Source organism: Neolamprologus brichardi, chromosome 19 (assembly GCF_056152115.1).
Source record: "Neolamprologus brichardi isolate AB-2024 chromosome 19, ASM5615211v1, whole genome shotgun sequence".
Classification (NCBI taxonomy): domain Eukaryota; kingdom Metazoa; phylum Chordata; class Actinopteri; order Cichliformes; family Cichlidae; genus Neolamprologus; species Neolamprologus brichardi.
The window spans coordinates 1,820,587-1,841,415 of NC_142122.1; the positions used below are offsets into that span (position 1 = coordinate 1,820,587).

General features: G+C 45.5%; 1 protein-coding gene across 7 annotated transcripts in view; it reads right to left on the bottom strand.

Annotated features, from left to right (window-relative positions):
- The window catches only part of dlgap2a (discs, large (Drosophila) homolog-associated protein 2a), a 128,524-nt gene that overhangs the window by 69,648 nt on the left and 38,047 nt on the right, over positions 1-20,829 (bottom strand). For 3 of the 7 annotated variants that reach the window (XM_087832792.1, XM_035912023.2, XM_035912022.2), the window contains exon 2: positions 17,242-17,274. The exons of 3 other annotated variants lie outside the window; for them this stretch is intronic. Coding sequence is in view for 1 of the 4 variants with exons in the window: in XM_087832789.1 (XP_087688915.1) it covers positions 17,242-17,371 (130 nt within the window). In the remaining 3 variants the exon portion in view is untranslated. Of the gene's footprint in view, positions 1-17,241; positions 17,372-20,829 lie in introns of those variants that run through there. One more of the 7 variants, XM_087832789.1, reaches the window with a different exon arrangement.

Consider the following 20,829-nt stretch of genomic DNA (forward strand, 5'->3'; position numbering starts at 1 on the left):
ACAGCTATTTAATCTCAAACACATTCAGTCAAAGCCAATTAAGCCAACGAGGATTGTTTTTCAATCGGCAGTTATTTATTTTTGGCAGAACATCTGTTCTGTGACCTTCTGAGCACAGAGGTGATGAGCATGAGCCAAAACCCGACACCGTACAGAACAGGCATCAGGGACAGCAGCCTCTTTGGTGGGCTGCAAAGAGGCTTGCAGAGGCAGCTCTAGCTGCAGGTAGGCCTAAACTAATTATCAGCTGATTTGCCAGGATTGAGAGATGACCTTTACCTCGACCAAGCTCAATGAAAGGATAAATAATGTGGAATAACCTGTGGGAAGGACACAGTTTTGAACTTTGCACTGGCCTTGACTGATCTTGGCTGGCAGGTTTCATGAATGCCTCCTACAGGACAAACTAAAGCCTCAGGAATCGACAGTAATGAGAAGGCCGGTCAATAACAGAGCAAGCTTGGTCCAAAAATGACCTTTGAGGGATGAAAATGATTACACTACAAAAGGTCAGACAACACTCAGATTTTGCATTTTGATAACCTGGACTTTAATTTCCATTTTGCTTCACAAATCATTTTATACGCTGTGCAGAAGTTCTGAGAACATTCGGTTTTTATTAGTCACGCAGAAGCATCGGGGAGGCATCTGATTCATTCTGCAGCACGTTAACAAGCCCAAACACAAAGCCAAAGTCATAAAGAACTGACTTCATCAACAAGAACAGGACAGATGGAGGCTCGCAGAAAGCCCTGAACTCGAAAGCATGGAGCCAGGCTTTCTGGGATTACACGCAGTAACAGAAGATATTAAGAATCTACAGCACAGCTTTTAAGATGCTTGAAACGGCCTACCTGCTGTTTGCAAACAGTGCTGAAGTGTGCCTAATTTTAAAGGCTTTTTATTGCCCTTTACATAGGGTTAATAGACAAATAAGCTTGTGAGCTGATGTTATCCCCTTTTACTGTGCACATCTCATAAAGCTGTAATACCCATCTGATTTAAACAAGCAGTGTAGATCAGATATGGAAACTCCCGCCGCCCTGATAGTCAACATCTGTGCAAAGTCACTCTTACGGGGCCTGGCTGGTTTTCATTTGCTTCCCCAGGCTGTCGCTAAAACCACATGATTCTAGTAATAATTCAGTGGAGTGAGTGGGCTGATTGAGTTGATGCAATGGTGGAAGGAGACGTGGAAAACACGGGTGCAATGCCTGACGACAGCCAGGCTGGATTGGATTTAAGGAAGGGGGGGTGTCACCTGATGTTTCACACGAAGAAGACTGACAGAAACCCAGAAACAGTCACAAAGGATCAAATTCAGCAACAAGAAGAAGAAGAGTGATAGTGTCACACGTTGTTTTGAATGTAAAGATTTAAAACACACAGACAGCAGGGTTCGCTGGCTGGTGACGGGTCAGCCATGGAGCCCGTTTTCACTGGATCTCCCTTCTTTACTCTATTTTTATTTTCATCCCTGAGGCGTCTCTCTGCAGCCTCTTCCACCGAGTCTCATCAACAAGCCATTTTTGAAACTGTGTGAGGTGAGTAGAGATAATTCATCATGTCAGACTGGTTAGCACGCATGTGTGTGGGAATCTGTGCGCTGTCAGAGCGGCAGGCACGGGAGGAAGGAAAGAAAGTGAAAGACAGGTGAGCGTGCAGTTACAGCAACCTAAACTTTTGCAGCTTCCTGGTAAAAATAAACCCCTAAATTTTGGCTGCTTGCTAAAAATTCAAACGTACGAGCTGCTGATAAAGATGTTTGCCAGCACTTACATCACAGCTGGGAAGCTAGGCAACTCAAGGTTCTGCTCAAGTTCAACAAAGCTGACACAACTGCTTCAAAAGCAAACCCTTTAAGTGGAACCACTAACACAACAGACCTCCATCCACCCACCCACCCCATCTAGACTCTCCAAGCTTTGAGCTGGGGTTGCTTAGAAACAAAGCTCATGCACATCACAGCCAGGACCAGAGTGCTAGCCTTAGCCCGGGGCCGTGGATGGGAGATGTGACAGTCACATCTGCCACCATAGCTGTGTCCTAAATCAGGAGTCTGGAGCTCAGTAGTCTGCAGTTCTGGAAAATACCACACAATACGAGCTTTAGTGGTGTTCTGTCGCGAGAAAATAAATCACGGCAATTTAAAAAGTCCCAGCAGTGCTTAAATAATTGCAACCTACTCTTAACTTCATCTTTCTTCTTTCTCGCATGCTGGATACTGGAAACGGAGCAATCCTCTGCATGCTTTATGAAAATATATTTTGCTGTTTCGTGTCCTGTCTTCCTTCTCTCACCCCAACCAATCACAGCAGATGGCCCCGCCCCTCCCTGAGCCTGGTTCTGCTGGAGGTTTCTTCCTGTTAAAAGGGAGTTTTTCCTTCCCACTGTCGCCAAAGTGCTGCTCATAGGGGGTCATATGATTGTTGGGTTTTTCTCTGTATCTATGAAGCGCCTTGAGGCGACTTTTGTTGTGATTTGGCGCTATATAAATAAAACTGAATTGAATTGAACTGTCAGTTAATTCAGGAAAACGTAGCTTCCACATGTGAGACCTGAAGATCTGGATTGAGACACAGTTACTGCCTCAAACACTTGCAGACCGTCACCATGAATCCAAAAAATTAACACTGAGGATTTTTGATGACGAGCGCCTTCAAACGTACAGAATGAATCCCGATATCTCACAATGATTTGTTTATAAATCCACTCTGTAACATTTCCACATTAACTTTTTGCATGTGTGCAAAGACAGCAGCCTTGCACTGTGAATACATTTCACAATAAAAGAACAAAAGTTGAGGTTTTTTTCTTTACTTGCATGGATATTGATGTTGCACGACACAGTCTCATGTTAGTAACGCAGGAATCAAACCCTCGCAGGGTAACCACTGCATCGCTGCATCGTCGCGCCGCTTCCCGATTGGCCTCTTACGTTCGTCCTTGAGGCCCGAGCTTTGAACAACCCCACTGAAAACGAACGAGCCCACAACAATTACTCCCCACCGTCGTAAGACAAACAACAGCATTTCCGGAACATGGCTGGTTCACCCTTGTTAGCTTTCGTTCTCTTTTTTCCTCCTGTTCTTTGTCGGAGAGATTACTCAAGTCTGAGACAACATGAATTACAAAGTGTTCAATATTTGCAGGAGTGATTCAGAATCAACAAACTGTTGCACTCAGTGAAGTCTGCGCGGGAGTATGTGAGCCTACTATAGATGAGAACAAGTGCTGTCTCCACATTCGGTGTTCAGAAAGGGCAGACACAGGGGGGCGAGGGGGGGGAATTATCACAAGACAAGGTGAGGAAGAGGAAGTGTGCAGCACGCATGCTTATGATGGATTAATGCTGTTTTGCATGAGTTAACGAGGGACGTTCGAAACATGCTGTGAATCTGTTACACTCAATGGTCAATTTAATACAATTTAATACCTAATTATGTTTCACTTGTCAAACTTTAATGCCGCCTGAATGTGAACAATGAGAGGTGCGGATTTAATTGATGTGGGCAGCCTCGTTCAGCGCCCCGTTAATGCCACGGGTTTCGTCAATCTGATAAAGGCGATGGATAATAAGTCATTACCTTGTGTTGTTGATGTTGTGTACTCTCAGAGAGTGCGAGTCTTATCGCGCAAAACACGATTATCAACAGATGACGAGGGACGGGGAGATGAAACTGCTGCGGCCTCGCTGCATTTACACGTGGCGAGCTCCACGACGCTGTGGTAATGAACGTGTTCACGGGTTTTCCCATAAGGCCGAGGAGTTACCTGGACTGGATCGATGGCGAAGGTCAGCGTGTGCTGCTTTCTCGACTCTGCGGTTCATATCGTGACATTTTGAAGAAAAACCCGTAGCGGTGATTTATCAGGTGGCGGGGAACATTGGACTCGGGGCGATTTAAAATCGCTGCAACTGTTTGGGAATCGGTACGCTGCTGTCACTGCAGGCTTGTGTCGTCGCATGGTGGACCTCGCGGAAGGAGACGGACAGATACAGACACCGAGACGAGAGCGGTAGCGTAGGGAAGCTCTCCTCTGTGCAGACGGAAGGTCTCGTTCAGCCATCGGCGCGCTCGTTAACCCTTTAAAACCTACCATAGAACCAAGTGCGCCAGAGCTTATATTATATGTTTACATGCTGTGGAGCCATTTTTGGGAGCATTTCAAGTTGATATACATCAATACAACCATTACAGCCCAGATTTTAATAATATGTCTGCATTAAGTGCATAGTAATTACATAAATTGCAAGAAAGTGCAATAAACTACAAAAAAATTGAAAATCGTTTTTGTTTTTTTAACATATATTTCTAGTTAGAGAAATTTAAGAGGCTTATCCCTCAAAACTGTAAATACAAAAAAGTTGCACAAAATAGTTTCCCACCACAGGAAATTTATTTTGAGTGTCTTCATAGTTTTATTTTTGAGATACACCAATTTTTATACACTGCAGGAAAAACAAAAATAAATATTATAGTGCAAATTTGCAAAAAAGCAGCATATGCATCAAAATAAAGTATTTCCAGCAGTGCAATATGAGTCCTAAGCATCCCAGAAACCACACAGAAAGTCATAAAGTCAAACATAACTTTTAAAAACACCAGTATAGGCTCATGAGGCCCGGATGGTAAAAACAAAAAAACTACATTTCCACACAATGACGTCACTTCTGGTTTCGGGCAGCTCATGGCGGACATGCGATAGCTCTCGCTGATGGACAAGGAAGTGTTATGAACAGCTGATCGGATCAGCAAAGCGTGTTTCTGGAATATTATGTTTTTGTTGCTGCAAGTGCTTTTTATGCAGTTTTTGCAAAGCTATATGTGGAAGGAAACTGTGACCGAGGACAAGCTGATGGTATAAGATGTAAGTACAACTCCTCCGGTTTCATATGCAAAAAAAATTATTGCGCTAGCTCACGTGGTTGCAGAGCTACCAGGATTTAAAAATAGTTACGCAAAATGGAGCGTGCCCGCTCCGACCGGTTTTAAAGGGTTAAAAAGCGCTCAGCGGTCGGCTCGCGTTCGGCTGCTGCGCGTCACACGCTCGGTGGGTTGTGAGGAGATTTGAACACTTTTGGGGAAGCGTGCTGCTGCAGGTGTCAGAGGAAACACCACAGGTTGCATTACCTGCGCGGGCGGACAGGGATGGAGTGTTTGATTTGTTGAATGAGCATTAAGTGGGAGTGGGAGTGCTTGGTATTTTTCAGAATAGCTGAAATTAAGGCTCTTGGTGGTCTTTGAAAACACTTGAGTGACCCGCTGTCATAAAATGGGCACAATAAAACACTGTTGTTGCCGAGTGGATCACTTTAAATTCACAGAAACAGACCGCATGGTGACAACAGATGTGAGAGAGAAACAGTATGGGCACGAGCCGTGGATCCTTCTTGTCATGAAGGTTAACCCACGGTGACCTGAACTGGCTGAGGGATGAATGCTTCCTGTGTTTCCACGTTGGACCCAGGCGCCGAGTTGTTTTAAACACCCTTCAGGGAAGTGGGGTCCATCGGGGTGAGGACACGGTACACACTATTAACACTCCCGCCCTTTCTTGGATTACCGCCATGTCTGACTGACGCCCAAAAAGGCCAGCTAGTGCGTCCCGGGGTCAGCGTGCCATTAAAGTCTCCGTGATTAAACACAGCCAACAAACAGGTGTGCTGCTTTCACCTCGGTTCAGGAGCACAGGACGAATTTCCTGAACAAAGAAAGGAAGAAAAGGAAGCAGATTTGAGGCTGCGGTGACTCACATCGCTCATAGTCAGTCTTCAAAGCAACCGGCAGCTGCGAGGACTTCTAAACTGTGTTATCAATAAATCATCTCTATATTCAGTTTTCTAAATAACACTCCTCCAAAGCTCGTGTGGGAGGAGAAAACATTTGTGAGCGAATCAGCCTCGCTCACGGATGATTCAAACGGGAGGGGGGGGGAGTCGCAGGAGTGCAATTCTGTCATAATTGTTGTTGAAAATAATGACGGTCCCTTCCAGCAGTTCAAGCTGTGAGCGTTGTTCCTTCCTCCCTTATTTATACTCCCTGCTTGAAAACTAGGATGAGGGGGGAGCAGGTTTATTTTTAGAAATGAAAAGTGTGTCTCCGGCTCCAGGACTGCACCTCCGAGGCACGGCGGCATGCCCGTCACGGACCGGAGGTAAAGATTTCTGTTTAAATGGACGACAAAGTCCAAAAAGAGGACCAACGTGCTTGAGAACATCAAATTAGAGACTGCGTTTCCTCAGCATCGCCAAACTTTCCGTCCCCAGAGCCCGTGTTTGTCATGTCGCTCGTAACTCCTGCAATGAATTCTGGGCCAGTGGGAAATCTGTCCGACTTGCTCGACTCATTTGGCGTTCACCTGAGCTGCACTGAAGTTAACAGCTAATAGAGCTGCACATGGAGTGGTCACTGAAGTACCGCGGCGTCCCCAGCTCCCTGCACGTACCCAAACGCGTCCTTATTAAAAAAACACCGTCATTAGGGGAGAAGAGACGAGCCAGATAGAGAGAGACGCCTTATTTCCTGCTCGCTGATATGCTTTCAAGAATCCAATGTCTTCCCCCAGCGCTACTGAGCCAGATATCTGGCTGAATGAAGAGGCTGCAGAGCATGGTAATGAGATTTTGGTGCAGGCTCAGGAAATAGAGGGAAACAACACAAAGTGAGAGGTGGAGTTTGGCAATGGGGGGAAAAATAGGCCAAATGTTGTACTGTAGGATGTGCGCTGTGTTCGTTATCTCCCACGTCACGGTGATTCAGTGTCAGTGAAAGGCTTACTGTCTGTCAGAGGGCGCAGAGTCTCGCTGTTACGTAAGGGGTTCACACTTCTCTCTGACCTTAAGCTGCTGGAGCTTATCAAGAGGTAAACAATGCAGCGCAGCAATAAACAGATGAGCGTCGGGTCTGCGGGTCTGTCAAATGTCAGCGACGTCGGTTTGGGCTAAAACGGAAAGACGTGACTCACCCTCATCCCGCAACGTTACACCAAAATAAAACACTGGTCCAAAGGAGACAACTGTTCAAGCAGGAAATGTTCAAGAGGGGAAACATTACGTGGAAACTCAGATGGGTGAAAATAGTCGCGCTCATGATTCACCCGTGCCGCCGGCTGACAGTAGCCATCAGTCTTTCGCTTTCCCCATCCTTTCCTCAGAGTACTCGCAGCCTATACATAGCAACAGGGTGCTTGCGATTCAGTAGCGGCCCAGTGCATCATCCGCTATCTCTGGCCCTGTCTGACGCTTGGCTGGCCAAGCGGTGCATCTGTGGAGGCTTCATGAATAAAAGTGTGGCAATAAACTTTGATTTCAATCAAAAAGCCATGCAGACCTTAAATATGGCGAGTTTGCAGTGTGCAGTAATCACCAGCATCTCTAAGGTGCCATCATTTCAGAGAGCGGTGATTAATTTCTTTGCACTCGAGGCCCTTGATCATACAAGCAGGCCCTGGCTGACTAAAGAGAAAAGCCGGCAGACAAACTGTGAAATGAAGACGTTCTGCAAACCAGTCTTCTTACAGTAATTGGTTCCTGTTGCTGAAAAGTTCACAGATGACTGGGATGGAACCAGAGAGACGTTCCCACCTTTGTCCTCACGTGAAGCGAACAGAATAAAGAGGCAGAGACGGGGAAAGACACGCAGAGGCCAGAGTGAGGCCATGTTTGGACGTTTGGGAGGAAATGACGGCAGCAGTGTGAAGCGAGTGCACACTCAGGGGAGAAGAAGACGAAGGCAGGAGAGACAAAAATAGACGAGAGGAAACAAGACATGTCCGGTGCCATGTTTTTCTGGTTTTGGTAACACAGGCAGCGGTGAGATATCTAATCATAATCAGGATGTTCCAGTTTGCTTTCTCGGGTTACAAAATGTGGACGATGAAGACAGCGAAGGAAAGAGACGGAGCGAACGGGAGAGTCAGACAGCCTGCGAGCGATCGTCATAATAATAAGGGCCCGGTGCCTCATTAAAGATCGTTTTCCCTCCTGAATCTAAATGTTAATGTTTGGTTAGAGCTGACACTGAATCTGACACAGCGCTCCACTGTCACATGGATTCATAATACCTGAGTCGGTCAGCGTTTCTGTGGAGATCACAGACGCACACGCTGTTATAAATAAGCACTTTGGAAGGAACGCAGAGAATTTCTGGTTATTTATTGATTACTGATTGCCTGCTTTAATAATCATCTGAAAAGTTCTAGAGTTTGTGTGAAAGTGAAGCCTTAAAAGTCACTTCACAGGCTGTCCTTTGTCCTGTTTGCCACTTTCCAAGAGGTCAACTCTAATCGGGTCAAATGAGTCGTCCTGGGTGTGACTGGTATAGAAAAGTCACTGAAACATTGTGGATTAAGTCCATCCATCTTCTGCTTATCCGGGCCGGGTCGCGGGGGCAGCAGCCCAGACCTCCCTCTCCCCAGCCACCTCCTCCAGCTTATCCGGGGAAACACCAAAGCGTTCCCAGGCCAGCAGAGAGATATAATCTCTCCGGCGTGTCCTGGGTCTGCCCCGGGCCTCCTCCCGGTGGGACATGCCCGAAACACCTCACCCAGGAGGCGCCCAGGAGGCATCCTCATCAGATGCCCGAACCACCTCAGCTGGCTCCTTTCGATGTGGAGCAGCAGCGGCTCCCCAATAGCTGAACTTCTCAGCCCAGCCACCCTTCAGAGGAAGCTCATTTCCGCCGCTTGTATCCGCGATCTCGTTCTTTCGGTCACTACCCACAGCTCGTGGCCATAGGTGAGGGTAGGGACGTAGGTAGACTGGTAAATCAAGAGCTTTGCTTTTACACTCAGCTCCCTCTTCACCACGACAGACCAGTACAGCGTCTGCATCTCTGTGGATCCGTCTGTCGATCTCCCGCTCCCTTCTTCCATCACTCGTGAACAAGACCCCGAGATACCTGAACTCCTCCACTTGGGGCAAGAACTCATCCCCGACCCGGAGTGGGCACTTCCCCCTTTTCTGGCTGAGGACCATGGCCCCAGATTAGGAGCTACTGATCCTCATTCCTGCCGCTTCACACTTGGCTGCGAACCGCTCCAAGGCGAGCTGGAGGCCCCCACCCGATGAAGCCAACAGAACCACATCATCCACGAAAAGCAGAGATGAGATTCTGAGACTACCTAAGTGACACCCCATACTCCTGCAGCACCTCCCACAGGACCCTCCGAGGCACACGGTCAATGCCTTCTCCAAGTCCACAAAACACATGCAGACTGGTTGGGCAAACTGGAAGTTTGAAAGTCATTCCTGAAATCATTTGGTCAGTGAATATTTAATAAGCTAAACGAGGTGTGAGGCTCTGTGTGGGTGTTAGCATGCCAAAATAAAAAGCTCAGTATGTGCCTCTGGCTGCACAGTCCATGGACTCCGCCTCTGTGTCCAAGCATCTCACCCTCCTTTGGTGCCACTGCTGTGACGCACCAGGTTTGTCACTCCCCCCTCGTCTCATAAAAGACGCTTGTGTGTAATGCACTGTGTGAGCATCATTTTCCTTCTCGCAGGGTAACCATGTGAAGTGGGACATTTTAACCCAAGCCAGAGTCTTCTGAGACCGGGCCGAGCAAGTTTTAAGTGATTACAGAAACATAACCTAAATAAAAATGGAAAAAAAACCCACAAAGCAAATCCACCCCGTCACCCTACACGTGTGCACCGTTACCTCCGCGCCGCGCTTTCCACGGACGCTCTGCAAGTATCCCAGCGATGCCAGCGGCATCAGGGCTGTCGTTGTTTCCTGCTGACTGACAACCAAACACATTTTAACATCTGTGCTAATAAAACTTGCAGCCACACAAATCCACGTGACAGCTCTCAAGTTTGAATGAGAAACGAGATAAGCGAGACTCCAATCACGGCGAGCGCTTTCTGCAAATCCAGCCGGCCTGGCAGACCGGTCGGCAAACAATAACGAATAACGAGTCAACGCCACTTGAAACTGTCAAACCTTGTTAACGCCACTGTAAGCCTCACAGCGTGTGGATATTGGTGCATTTGCTCAAAAACAAAGTACGCAGCAGGCATGTATTAGTCCTCACAGCTGCCGACAGCTTTCCTTTTACAGCAAGCATGAAACGGGAGCCGGATGACGCGTGCGCCTGGATAAGTATTACAGCACCTCGTGGGAGCATTCCCTATAATGAGACTATCTGCATGCTGATGGTCAGGTGTTCTTGTTATCACCCCCAAAGTCCCATAAAACCACAGGAGCTACAGCAGAGCTATAAACAGAAATGAATCCAACACTATCATCTCATTTTTAAACGCTGCACTCGGCCTTCGAAACATGATGTTGGCGATAACGATACAAATACTTAAAAGTGTATTCATTGTGAGTGATTTCACTGGGAAAGTATTTGCTAACAAGCTGTAGCCGTGTGTGTTTTTACAGGACTTATAAATGGGAGCATTCACAGAAAAACATCACACGAGGCTTCAAACTTTCCCGTGTTTCTGCTGCTCATCAGTCTTTTGCCTGGAGTGATGTCGAGCTTTCCCCTCGCTGTCCCATGATTACTCTGCGTGCAGACCCCTGCAGCTACTAGCTGGACATCTGCACACATGGGAGACACGTGCACACCTGCAGATGCTGCACACACAGAAGTTCTTGCTAGCTCTCCCCGCTAACCCGTCTGTATCTTTGCGTTCTCATTATTTCAGCCACTGATTTTGGCATTCATGGGGACTCAGACGGAGACAGATCGATGGCGGCAGTTTGAGAAAGCTGTTCCCTTCAATCTTCCTAACAGATACATCCCCACACATTCTCCATGCCTGCACTCAAGCTGAAGCTAGATTAGATGGCATGTAATATCTGAGGCAGTGCCAGCAATGAGACACAACTTTCTCCTTGAAGCCTTCTTCATTATGTTTGCCTGATGAGACTTTAGATGTCACACACCCAGCTGCAAGGCTCTTTCTCTCTCGCCATTAAACATTATTTCAAAATGTTGTGAATGTTAAGTGTAAAACTATCGGAGGACTGTGAATCTCTGCGTTTGGCTGTAACTCAAAAGAGGACGAGGGCTTGAGAAAGCAGAGAGAGCAACTTTGGTTACTTGCGATAAGCTCAAAGGATTGACTGCCTGCTGCACTTTTCCTCGGCGCCTGGCAAAGGAAGAAAAAAATTGCTTGCCGTTTAAATAGCATGTTTTGTAAATCCCTCTTCACTGGGCAGCTGCAGGCAATCTTCAGATGTTATATTTTTTCTTCCTCTCCCTGTTCCCTCCTTCTGCGTCTCTCTCAGACGCCTGTTAGTGACATAAAGCTGCTGCTTTGCCATCCTCTCAAACACTAAGCTGCTGAAACGTTGTGTCGCCTCCCGGGGCCGGGAACGGCGCTGCAGTCTAATGCTGCCCTGTTGGCCGTGAGGCCGCTCGGCTTCCTGACTGTGTACAGTATGTGTTTGGTGTAGGATTAAAGGGTAATTCCACTTATTGCAGGAAACCCAAACAAAACATGCATTAAGAGAAATCTGAGGTTGCAATGCAAACTCTGTTTGCCAGCAGCCAAGCTGCTCTCAGCATCAAGAGTCCAACCTAACGAAACATCTGGATGTAAGCTCTTTAAAAAACTAACATCAGCCTACTGCACCTACCTTGTTTTAGTTGTGGTAGCTGCCTGGGTTATGTGCCACTTCAGCATCTTCACGTACTACTGCTGTGTGATTTATTACTATTACTGCATTACAACCTGCTAGCTGCAAACAATCATGTGCAGCTCTGAAAGCAGACAGAAAGAAAACATATTACTGATACAGAAACAGATCTATACGAGATCACTGCAGAAGCTGATCTATCACCCTACTGTTACTCATTTTATATTCAAATTTAAAAATCTAGTTGGTGTTGCTTTCAGATCTGCACATGATTATATGATTAATGCTTTCCATCAAGTCTAACAGTCTGCAGTCTATGAACTAAGCTCAGCTAACGCCAGCTAACAGTGTTAGCTCAGTGTCTTCAGTAATAGTAAGAAATCACACAGTGATAGTGCATTCATGTAGCTTTAAAAAGCAATTAAATATATGAAGTATTCAGAATATGTTACTGAATGTGTTACTCACATTAAGTAACTTAACGGAATACGTAACAAACTACATTTTGCAACATGTAATCTGTAATCCGTAGCAGAATACACTTTAAAAGTAACCTTTCCAACACTGCAGGTGGGAGGCAACGTGTCTCCAAATAACCGTGGACAGACCCGCACTGACTCAACTCCAAACAGCTGATTCATGAGACAGGCTGCTAACACGCTGCTATTAATCTGAGTCCGTCTGCACAAAATCCCTCTGCAGTGGACCGTCCTGCAGTTTCTATACAAAGGTGAGGCTGCTGAGCGCTCATGTTACGTTAATGTGAACGTCTGTGTATGTATTCAGCAACAGAGTTGTGATGTGTGACGATTTATCTCAGTTAATCTCAAACTGATTCCATCGTGTTGCCATTCTCTTGCTGTCTTGATGCATCAAAGTCGCTTTGAAGACAACAGCTGACTGCGACTGGTCTCAGGCCAGCTTCCTGTCACCTCTGACCTAAATATGATATTTATTTACTAGCATAATAAAGCAGCCATAGTGCCTAGAACAACAGAAAAGCATCAAAATACAAATGACTGTCTTGGGTGGTTCCCAATGACATTAGAAGTCTGGCATAGACTACAGGAAGATTCATGAACTAATTTAAATTACTTTGTATGGATCATACTGGCAGTCTGAAGTTAGTAGCAGGGTTATGTATCCTGAAATTGTAAGATTAATGTTAACTTTTTCGTGTTTTCTGTGCAGTACTGACATGGTTGTCAGCACAGACATCTGGAGAACTTTGCTACTAAACCTTAAATTAATTAATTCAGTGATTACAATTTTGTGCAAAGACTAATTTTAGATAAAGGAGAAAGTCCAGGAGCAGAAGGTGCTCCTTATGAGGCAGCTGATGTGCAGCATCAGTACTCCCCTCACACCTACCAACAAGCTCCTTCTGTATTGGACACTGACCTTGGCCAGTGGTCTGGCACACCGCACGTCCTGTTTATCTGGCTAACATATATTTGTGAACATTAAAAGGCACGTACGCTGCCCGCTCCAATACAGGACAGAGTTTGTGTGCACAGAAGGAGTACAGGAGCCTATCAGAGCACAATAATGTTACTGATAACGTAGAACGTGGCGTGCTCTCCTGCAGGCTCATGGCTGAAATTGTCCAGCACAAAATGACACTAAAAGACATTCGTTGATACGATGCAGTTAAGAATAAGACCGGAGAGCCTGATAATGCTCATTGCATTGACTAACGTAGCATGTAAAAAACTGGCTACCCAGAATGAATAAAACATGATTTATCCAGCAAACCGAACCTCGGATCGTGCAGTATCAGTTTGCAAATTTCCCTCTTTGTCTCTTTTTAAATTTATACACTAATAAAACGGTTTAATGGTTTCTTATTTATTTAAAATAATGGGATCATAAATGTGAGGCAGCTCATGTGGGACTGTGGGCTGTTCAGTGTCAGGGTCCCGTGTTTCCATGCTCGCCATGAGCCCAACAACCTCATTACTAGAATTGCTACCCTGTAAAAACATAATCAAAGACACAATTAGGCTTCACATCAAAACATGTAAAGAAAATAACAATTTATAAACAAAAAGTCCCAGAGGCGAGCCGGCCCAGTCTCCCTCCTGCTTTTCATCTCTTTCTCTAACAGATGCGTGGCTTACCCTTCACCTCCCCCCGTCCTCCTTCTGTCTCAACCATTTTCTTTCATTGTCTCCCTCACTGTGAAGTTCAGGGTCTGTGTGAAGGTCCGGTTAATGATGAAATGCTCCCTTTCGCATTCGCTGTCAGTGAGCGAACTGCCACGCATCACCAATGCATCGGCTGAAGGACGGGGCTCTAATTTTGACTTGAAAACAGCTGTGTCTGTGCTTCCTTTGTCCCCGCGCTCAATATGAGACTCTGTGTTAGACCTTGGTGAGATTATTTGAATTTCCATTAACACCAGTAAGTGCTTCTCTTCATTCTCTAAGAAAGCGTCCTCCCTCCTGCTCTACGTCAGCTGTAGACACAGCTTAGTAAACGTCATGTTTTCTCTTATTTGGGTGCTTGGAGCCAAATTTCATTGCAAATTTGTGGGCATCCTCTAATTTTCCCAGCAGCCAAAGAAAAAGCTCTAATTGGTGCATCTTTGATTACAACTGAAGGAACAATACTTTGAGAGTTTGCACATTAAAAATGACCTAAACAAAGAAATATTCTGCATCAGTTTTTCTGCACGTTCACCGAGCAGCTGCGCTTGTTCTCGTGTTTGCAGACTATAAAGAAATGTGTGGAACAGAGAGATGAAGAAAACTGCTGCATGATTATTTTTACTGACCAATTACTTACTTTGTTCATGTAGTGTACAATAAACAAACTGTACGGTTTCAGAGTGGGTCCAATCATTTTTTGTGTTGGTGTGAGCTACATATTTATGAGATAAGGAGTTAAGGGTTCCAGTGGGATCTGTAGCCTCTGGCTCAGCATTCAGCTCAAACACAAGAGGACAAGATGTGCAAATGTGCATGTTTGCACTTCAATGTCTCTGCATCGCTCTTCCTCACATCACATGCCTGCTTTCTGCCCCTCTCGCGGGATTATCACCTGCAGGCGACGAAGCCTCGTCTGGCCTTGTAAATGCGCTAAATTCCTCTCTGACAATTCTCAGAGCAAACACACAAACACAGATAAGAGCTGCGTGTTTTAAGCAGGTTTAGAGTCTGGTGAAAACAAGACGAGTGCGCCAGGCAACAAACGGCAAAGACAGACGTTTCTGTGCATTAAGGGATTTAAAGCAGCAAAATATATTTTTTATTTAGGAATTATAGAAATATGAAAGCAGTTGTTGACCAAGAATCACCACGTCAGCTCACACTCCCTCCTCTCAGGACTGAAACACAACAGAAATCAGATTTTTACAATCTGGGATTATAAGATGACTGATTTACATCAGTTCCTGTCCAGACCTTCACTTCTTGGATATTAAGTATCCGTTTTTCATTAGACATCTGTGGGAGTTTTGTTATTGTAACCACATGAATTCTAAAGTTTCTCTTTTCTTGATTTTTGCCACCAAAATCTAATCAAAAAACTTATTTGTGTCCAAGTGAACATTTGTGCCACACTTGAAGTGATCCCATCAAGACGTCAGGCTGGCTGCAGACATGAAGCCTCTCGCTGCGGCCGCCACGTGCAGAGGTACGACAGCAACGAGCTAATGGACACACTGATGCTATTAGCCGCTCAACACCCAAATGTGTCTGTACTGATAGGACTCATACACGTACGTCCAAAAACGCTGCTTTAAGTGTGCGTTCACACATGGTAATGTAAACAGAAGTGAATTTGTGTTTTCATTTGACTTTAAATATTTCATCAAACACACTTTGGTTTCTCTCCTGATGCCACCGACAATCACAAATGCAGGAAAAAAGGAGAAGCCTCATGAGTTCAGCTTGATTCCAGCTATCAGCTGAACTCCTCCTGTTGGCTGTTAGGGGCGAATAATCCTGGTTTTCCGACTGTTTATCCAAAACGTTGGTTTGCATTCCTTACATCTGATGTGTATGCATCATTACTGAACAGCTCTTAATGTGTTCTAAATGAAATCTACATATTAAAGAACTTTAACTAAAAAAACAAGTCCAAATGGGTCCAAAATGGGTAAAACCATAATCATAATGTAAGTAAACAAAGAATAAGATCAGGAGTCAAAGTGACCATTAAAAGCCGTTTCTCAACCAACCACACGGACGCTCCAGGGCTGGTTTCCCCTCCGGAGGTTCAGCAGACACCATCCTGTGCAACATGAAGCAACAGCATGGCTGCCTCTGGAGCTCTTCTGCCCAAATCCACACACATTTACTCCCACACACACACACACACACACACGCCGGGTATTCATATCTTGTGGGGACAGCTAATTGACACAATGCTTTCCCTAACCCACTGTAACCCTGACACTAAAACCACATTTTGAGTCTCAAAAATGCCTTCAAACTTATGGGGACCAGGATTTTGGTCCCCATAAGTATAGTAAAATTCCAATTTCTGGTCCCCACAAAGATATGAATACACACACACACACACACACACACACACACACACACTCACACACACACACACACACACACACACACTCACACACACACACACACACACACACACACCCTGTCCTTCCCTCAGGCCTCCCCTCCCGTCTTTGCTCGTCTCAGTGGGAAGGTCAGAAGAACACAGTTATCATGCTCGATTTGATTACGTCTTAATCCAATCAAGCAAAGCAGAGAGAGCAGCATTGATTTTTGAGACACAGAATAATGCTTATTGGGCTTAGAGGCACATGGCTGATTCCTGGACAAGGTTAAGTCCAGAGGGAAATATCATATCTGTCACCGAGCCCATCGGCGAGCATGCTCATTTCGAGGTTTACCCCTCTCGCTGCAAGATGCAAAGCACTCTAAGCGCTTTCTATTCACCCATAATTTCCAGTCATTTTTGTTTAGAGAGACTGTTAGTAACAGCAAGCTACCAGATAAGACACCAGAACAAAGCACACGGAGCGCAGCTGTGCAGAGACGGAGGGTCGCCTCTCAGAAGTAACGCATGCAAAAAGCAGGCGATGGTTTTGGACGGGAGTGGAAGGAGACGTATGGGAATGATGCAGAATGAGGAGGTGACAGGAGCTTGGAAAGACTTCTTAATCTAACGGCAGATTCCAGGCATTGAAATCCGCCACGAGCATGTTGCACACACACAAGCTCACAAATATGTCTTTGCTCAACTATGTGCGCAACATTGGAGATGTGAAGCAGAAACACTCGTGGTTAGTCATCGCTCCGAACATGTGCCCTTCAGCCTTCATGCTGTCAATTAGAGTATGTGCAAAAACATGGCTGCCTCTGGAGTTACGTTGTGCGTACACACCCCAGCCTGCACATGTGATACTTTTTGCAGCGCTGCTGTCTAAATGCTGCACGATGGGAGCGCTATCTCACTCTGTGCATTTTTGTGTCTTTTATTATTTTGGACACTGAACCTAAAAACCTGCTCCACACCATCGCTTTGCTGAGATGAAGACTGAAGAACAGGGTGTCTGCAGCGAAGCCTCGCCCCCGCTCCGCTTCCCACCCTCCCCTAATGGCAAACAACAAGCTGGGAGATGACGATGACACGAGCATTTCGGGGAATGGCGAAGCCCACTCACCTTCTGGTTCACCACACAGTGTGCACTGTGATTCTAAACAAGGACCAAAGAGAGATAACAGGAGATTGTTAACAGAGGCGACACATATGCGAGCATATATGCTTGAGCATGTGTGTGTGGGGACAAACATTAGCATCACCAGGCATTAGGAAAAAACGGAGATGGAGCATCCCTCTGCTCTCTGTCACAAACAAATGAAACATTCAAAGTGAGCAAACAACAGAGAGACACAAACATTTTTCGAGCTGCTGATGTCCTTGCAGGGCGGTACCCATGTGCAACACAATAGAAACCCAGCAACCATGCATAATACAACCGTGAGCCACATGCGGCCTCATGAAAAGGGGAGAAAAAAGAAAGAGGATCATAATTCATCAGTGTCATGTGACAAAGCTGCAGCATTAAACGAAACCCTGCAACAACATGAAATCATGATGCTATAATCATTTGAAAGAAGAGGGTGTAAAGGTTAATATGCACCATGCATTTCAGGCTAAACCTAAATGACACATGCAGGTCATGCAAACCAATCATCACCCAAACACACAGAACTACAAGTGCGTGAATCCCAAAACTCAGTTTAAAGGCATTAAAGTTATCGATCAATCCTTCCTATGAGCCGGGGAAGTGCTGGCAGCTTCCAGGAGTGCAGCGGGATTATTTTAAACAGCCCAGATTAGCAAATATGCTGCTTTGCAGAGGCAGACAGTGGGCTTAACAAGCAGAATGATGATGAAAATGTTGTCCTCAGGCCCTGCAAAACAGCTGTGCTGTGTCACTGCGTCTCTCTTTTCTCTAAAAGTAGCCAAAATTGTCCATGCATGCTTTTTGTTTTTGAAATTTTATTTTGCTGAAGTGCTTTGTCATCTATTCCCGACTAATTAGGGGCTTAATTAGACGATCAGCAACCTTCCATGACTCGTCTTATTTTGTAGTAATCGGTGAGGCTGGTTCAAATCAAACTAAATGCTCAAAGCACTAAAGCACGCCTGCCTTTCTGCCTCGTTGTTCCCACGTGAGCTGTCTCACAGGTGAAGTGGCTTACACAGAGCGGTGCTCTCTTTAAAGGTTTGTTGTTGCTGTCAGTCTGGTTGTAACACAGTCGCAAAACTGCCCATAGCTTCTTGTCTGAGCACCGTGGCTGCAATTGGCTGTGCTAAAACTTTATTTACTCTTTCACAGCACCTTCCCTGTAAAGCCAGCATGTCTCTTGGTTTATGCATAAGTGTAGATCAAAAGGCCGAACACAGAGAGAACTCCAGCGTGCACCAGTCTGCGCTGTCAGTAGTGTTCGGGGTCTGTGGGGTTAAACCAGTCACAGTCAGTGCAGGGCTCCCAGCGAAGTGGCGGACAGCAGAAGCCCAGAGAGAATTTACTGGTTTAATTAGCCTTTTTTACTCCCCACTCCCTACAGTGTAATTCCACAGAGTCAAAGCAATTGGCTCTATTAGTTTGTCCTGCCTGTTTAAATTTAAAATGCTCTTGAATTTCCCCGTGTGGGGCCCGTATTGATCAAGGTCAGGCAGTTTTTACAGTATGGAACTGTTCTTGGGTAATTCTTATTTGCTTTCCAATTAGATGTGCAAAGTAGCTGCCAGCGGAGCATCAAGAGGGATGATCATGGCTCTGCTTCTCAGGTACAAGGATAAGACTCTCAGCTTACATCCTTTGGGCCAGGTGACGCCCGCCACAGGGTGCCGGCCGGCCTGCTGACCCATACGTTTGATGAATGAGCTTCCAACTATGTTCAATATGGAAAAAGCACATCAAGGTATTGATTGGTGTTAAATGCAGTCACAGTAAAAATGCCAATCGTGGTTCTACCCAATCGTGGGGCGTAGTTAGATTGTGGCTTAGCTTTGGGTAAATTAATGATGTTGTTTATCTGAGGTTTTATGTACCTAATATTACATCGTGTTCCTTTCATTATGTCCTGACATGTAAAACTTAGATTAATACGGAGCCCCGCAGGGGACATGGGAGGAAAAAAAAATTAAGACGGAAAAAAATTAAGTTTTAGCTGCATTCTTCGGAGGCCGCCAGCTCGAAGCCGACCGGGAGGTCGAGGCACGATGTGGCGGGAAAACGGTGTTCCTCCCGGCTGTAGTAGGTCTCGACCTCCCGTTAGCTTCGAGCTAGTGGATGTCAGATCTCCGAAAACGTCGGAGCACTTTTGCAAATATGTGATGTCTTGTAAACCGAGCAGGTATCTACTACATTCACGCCTCAAAATAACTTTAAAGTGTATTTTGTGACCCAGAAAAAGTAATAAGAGTAATATTAAAACTAAGTAGCTGCCGCAATGTTGGAATTCAACTTTTGCGAGATCTCGCAAAAGTCCGTCTTAATTTTTTTTCTCCCATGTCCCCTGCAGGGCTCCGTAGATTAATTATTATTATTATTATAAGATAAATTATCGGACTTTGGGTCTTGTGCTCAATCATCCAGGTAAGTAAGGGGGGGCTAATGGTACATCTTTTGCCATCTTACATGCTGTGCTTGCAGCCATTCCCCAACTCTCTGAATGGTACTCATGGCCATTGATCAGTGGTTGTTGATCAATAGTCATGAGAATTTGCATAATTAAGATTAAGGAACTGACCTCACAGCCCTTTGTTCCTTCTGTGGGCTAGTTTCAGTCTTTATGCAAATGTCCTGATTATAAGTTTGAAACCTGCAGTCAGCTGAGACTGAAGAAAACACAACGTCCAGATGAACAGAATTGATTAATTTTATCCATAAATATCTTTAACTGACTCCCGAGTCGCATTCATTTTAAAACCTGAAGAACAGATCATCACTAAGCTCTAACTAACTCGGGCTGGGACAAAGGCCAGCATCCATCCAAATATAATACTGGGTGTGAAAAGTAACTGTGCATCCTGAAAACAATACAAAAAGCATTCATCTTATGACTCTGTGTGGAAGTGAAACCACAAACAAAGTGAGAGTTTTTCCACTGTATCACCAAAGATGCTGAGAAAAGGTTTTGGAGCCAAAGCCCCAACTGCACACTCAACCATGTGAGGAGGAAATATAAGCTACAGAGGAAGATGACATAACTGCAGCACTCTACAGGCCACGATCGTCGTCACATTTCAAGAACAACAAATGCAGCTAAATAACCAGCCACGTATCATCATCTATACCCGGAGACACGTGAGCGCCAGTCTGGGCTTGAATGCAGACTCCTCGCTGCTCTGGAGTAAACCAACTCGCTGTTATTCACAGGGGTCTGCGGCGTCCCACGATAACGCCAAACACAACATACACGAAGAGCAAATCCTTAGCCTTGATCTGATAATGTATTCATCCATAATTAAAGACTTCATTTCCATATCAGCGCAGCTTGCTCACACCTTCCCCGGTGGCTGATCTCTCTCTTCCCCTCACTCCCTGCCTTCTCGCCGTTCCTCCCAATCATGTGACGTGTGAGAGATACAGGTGCTAATTAGCTAGTTTTCTTTTTTAATACGAACGCTGTGTTTCTGAGAAAACACGCGGTTATATAAAGGAAGGTGAGATGGGGCGTGAAAACTGTGCAGCACAGGTGTGAGGGTAAAGAAAAGCATATTGGAGTTGGCGTGT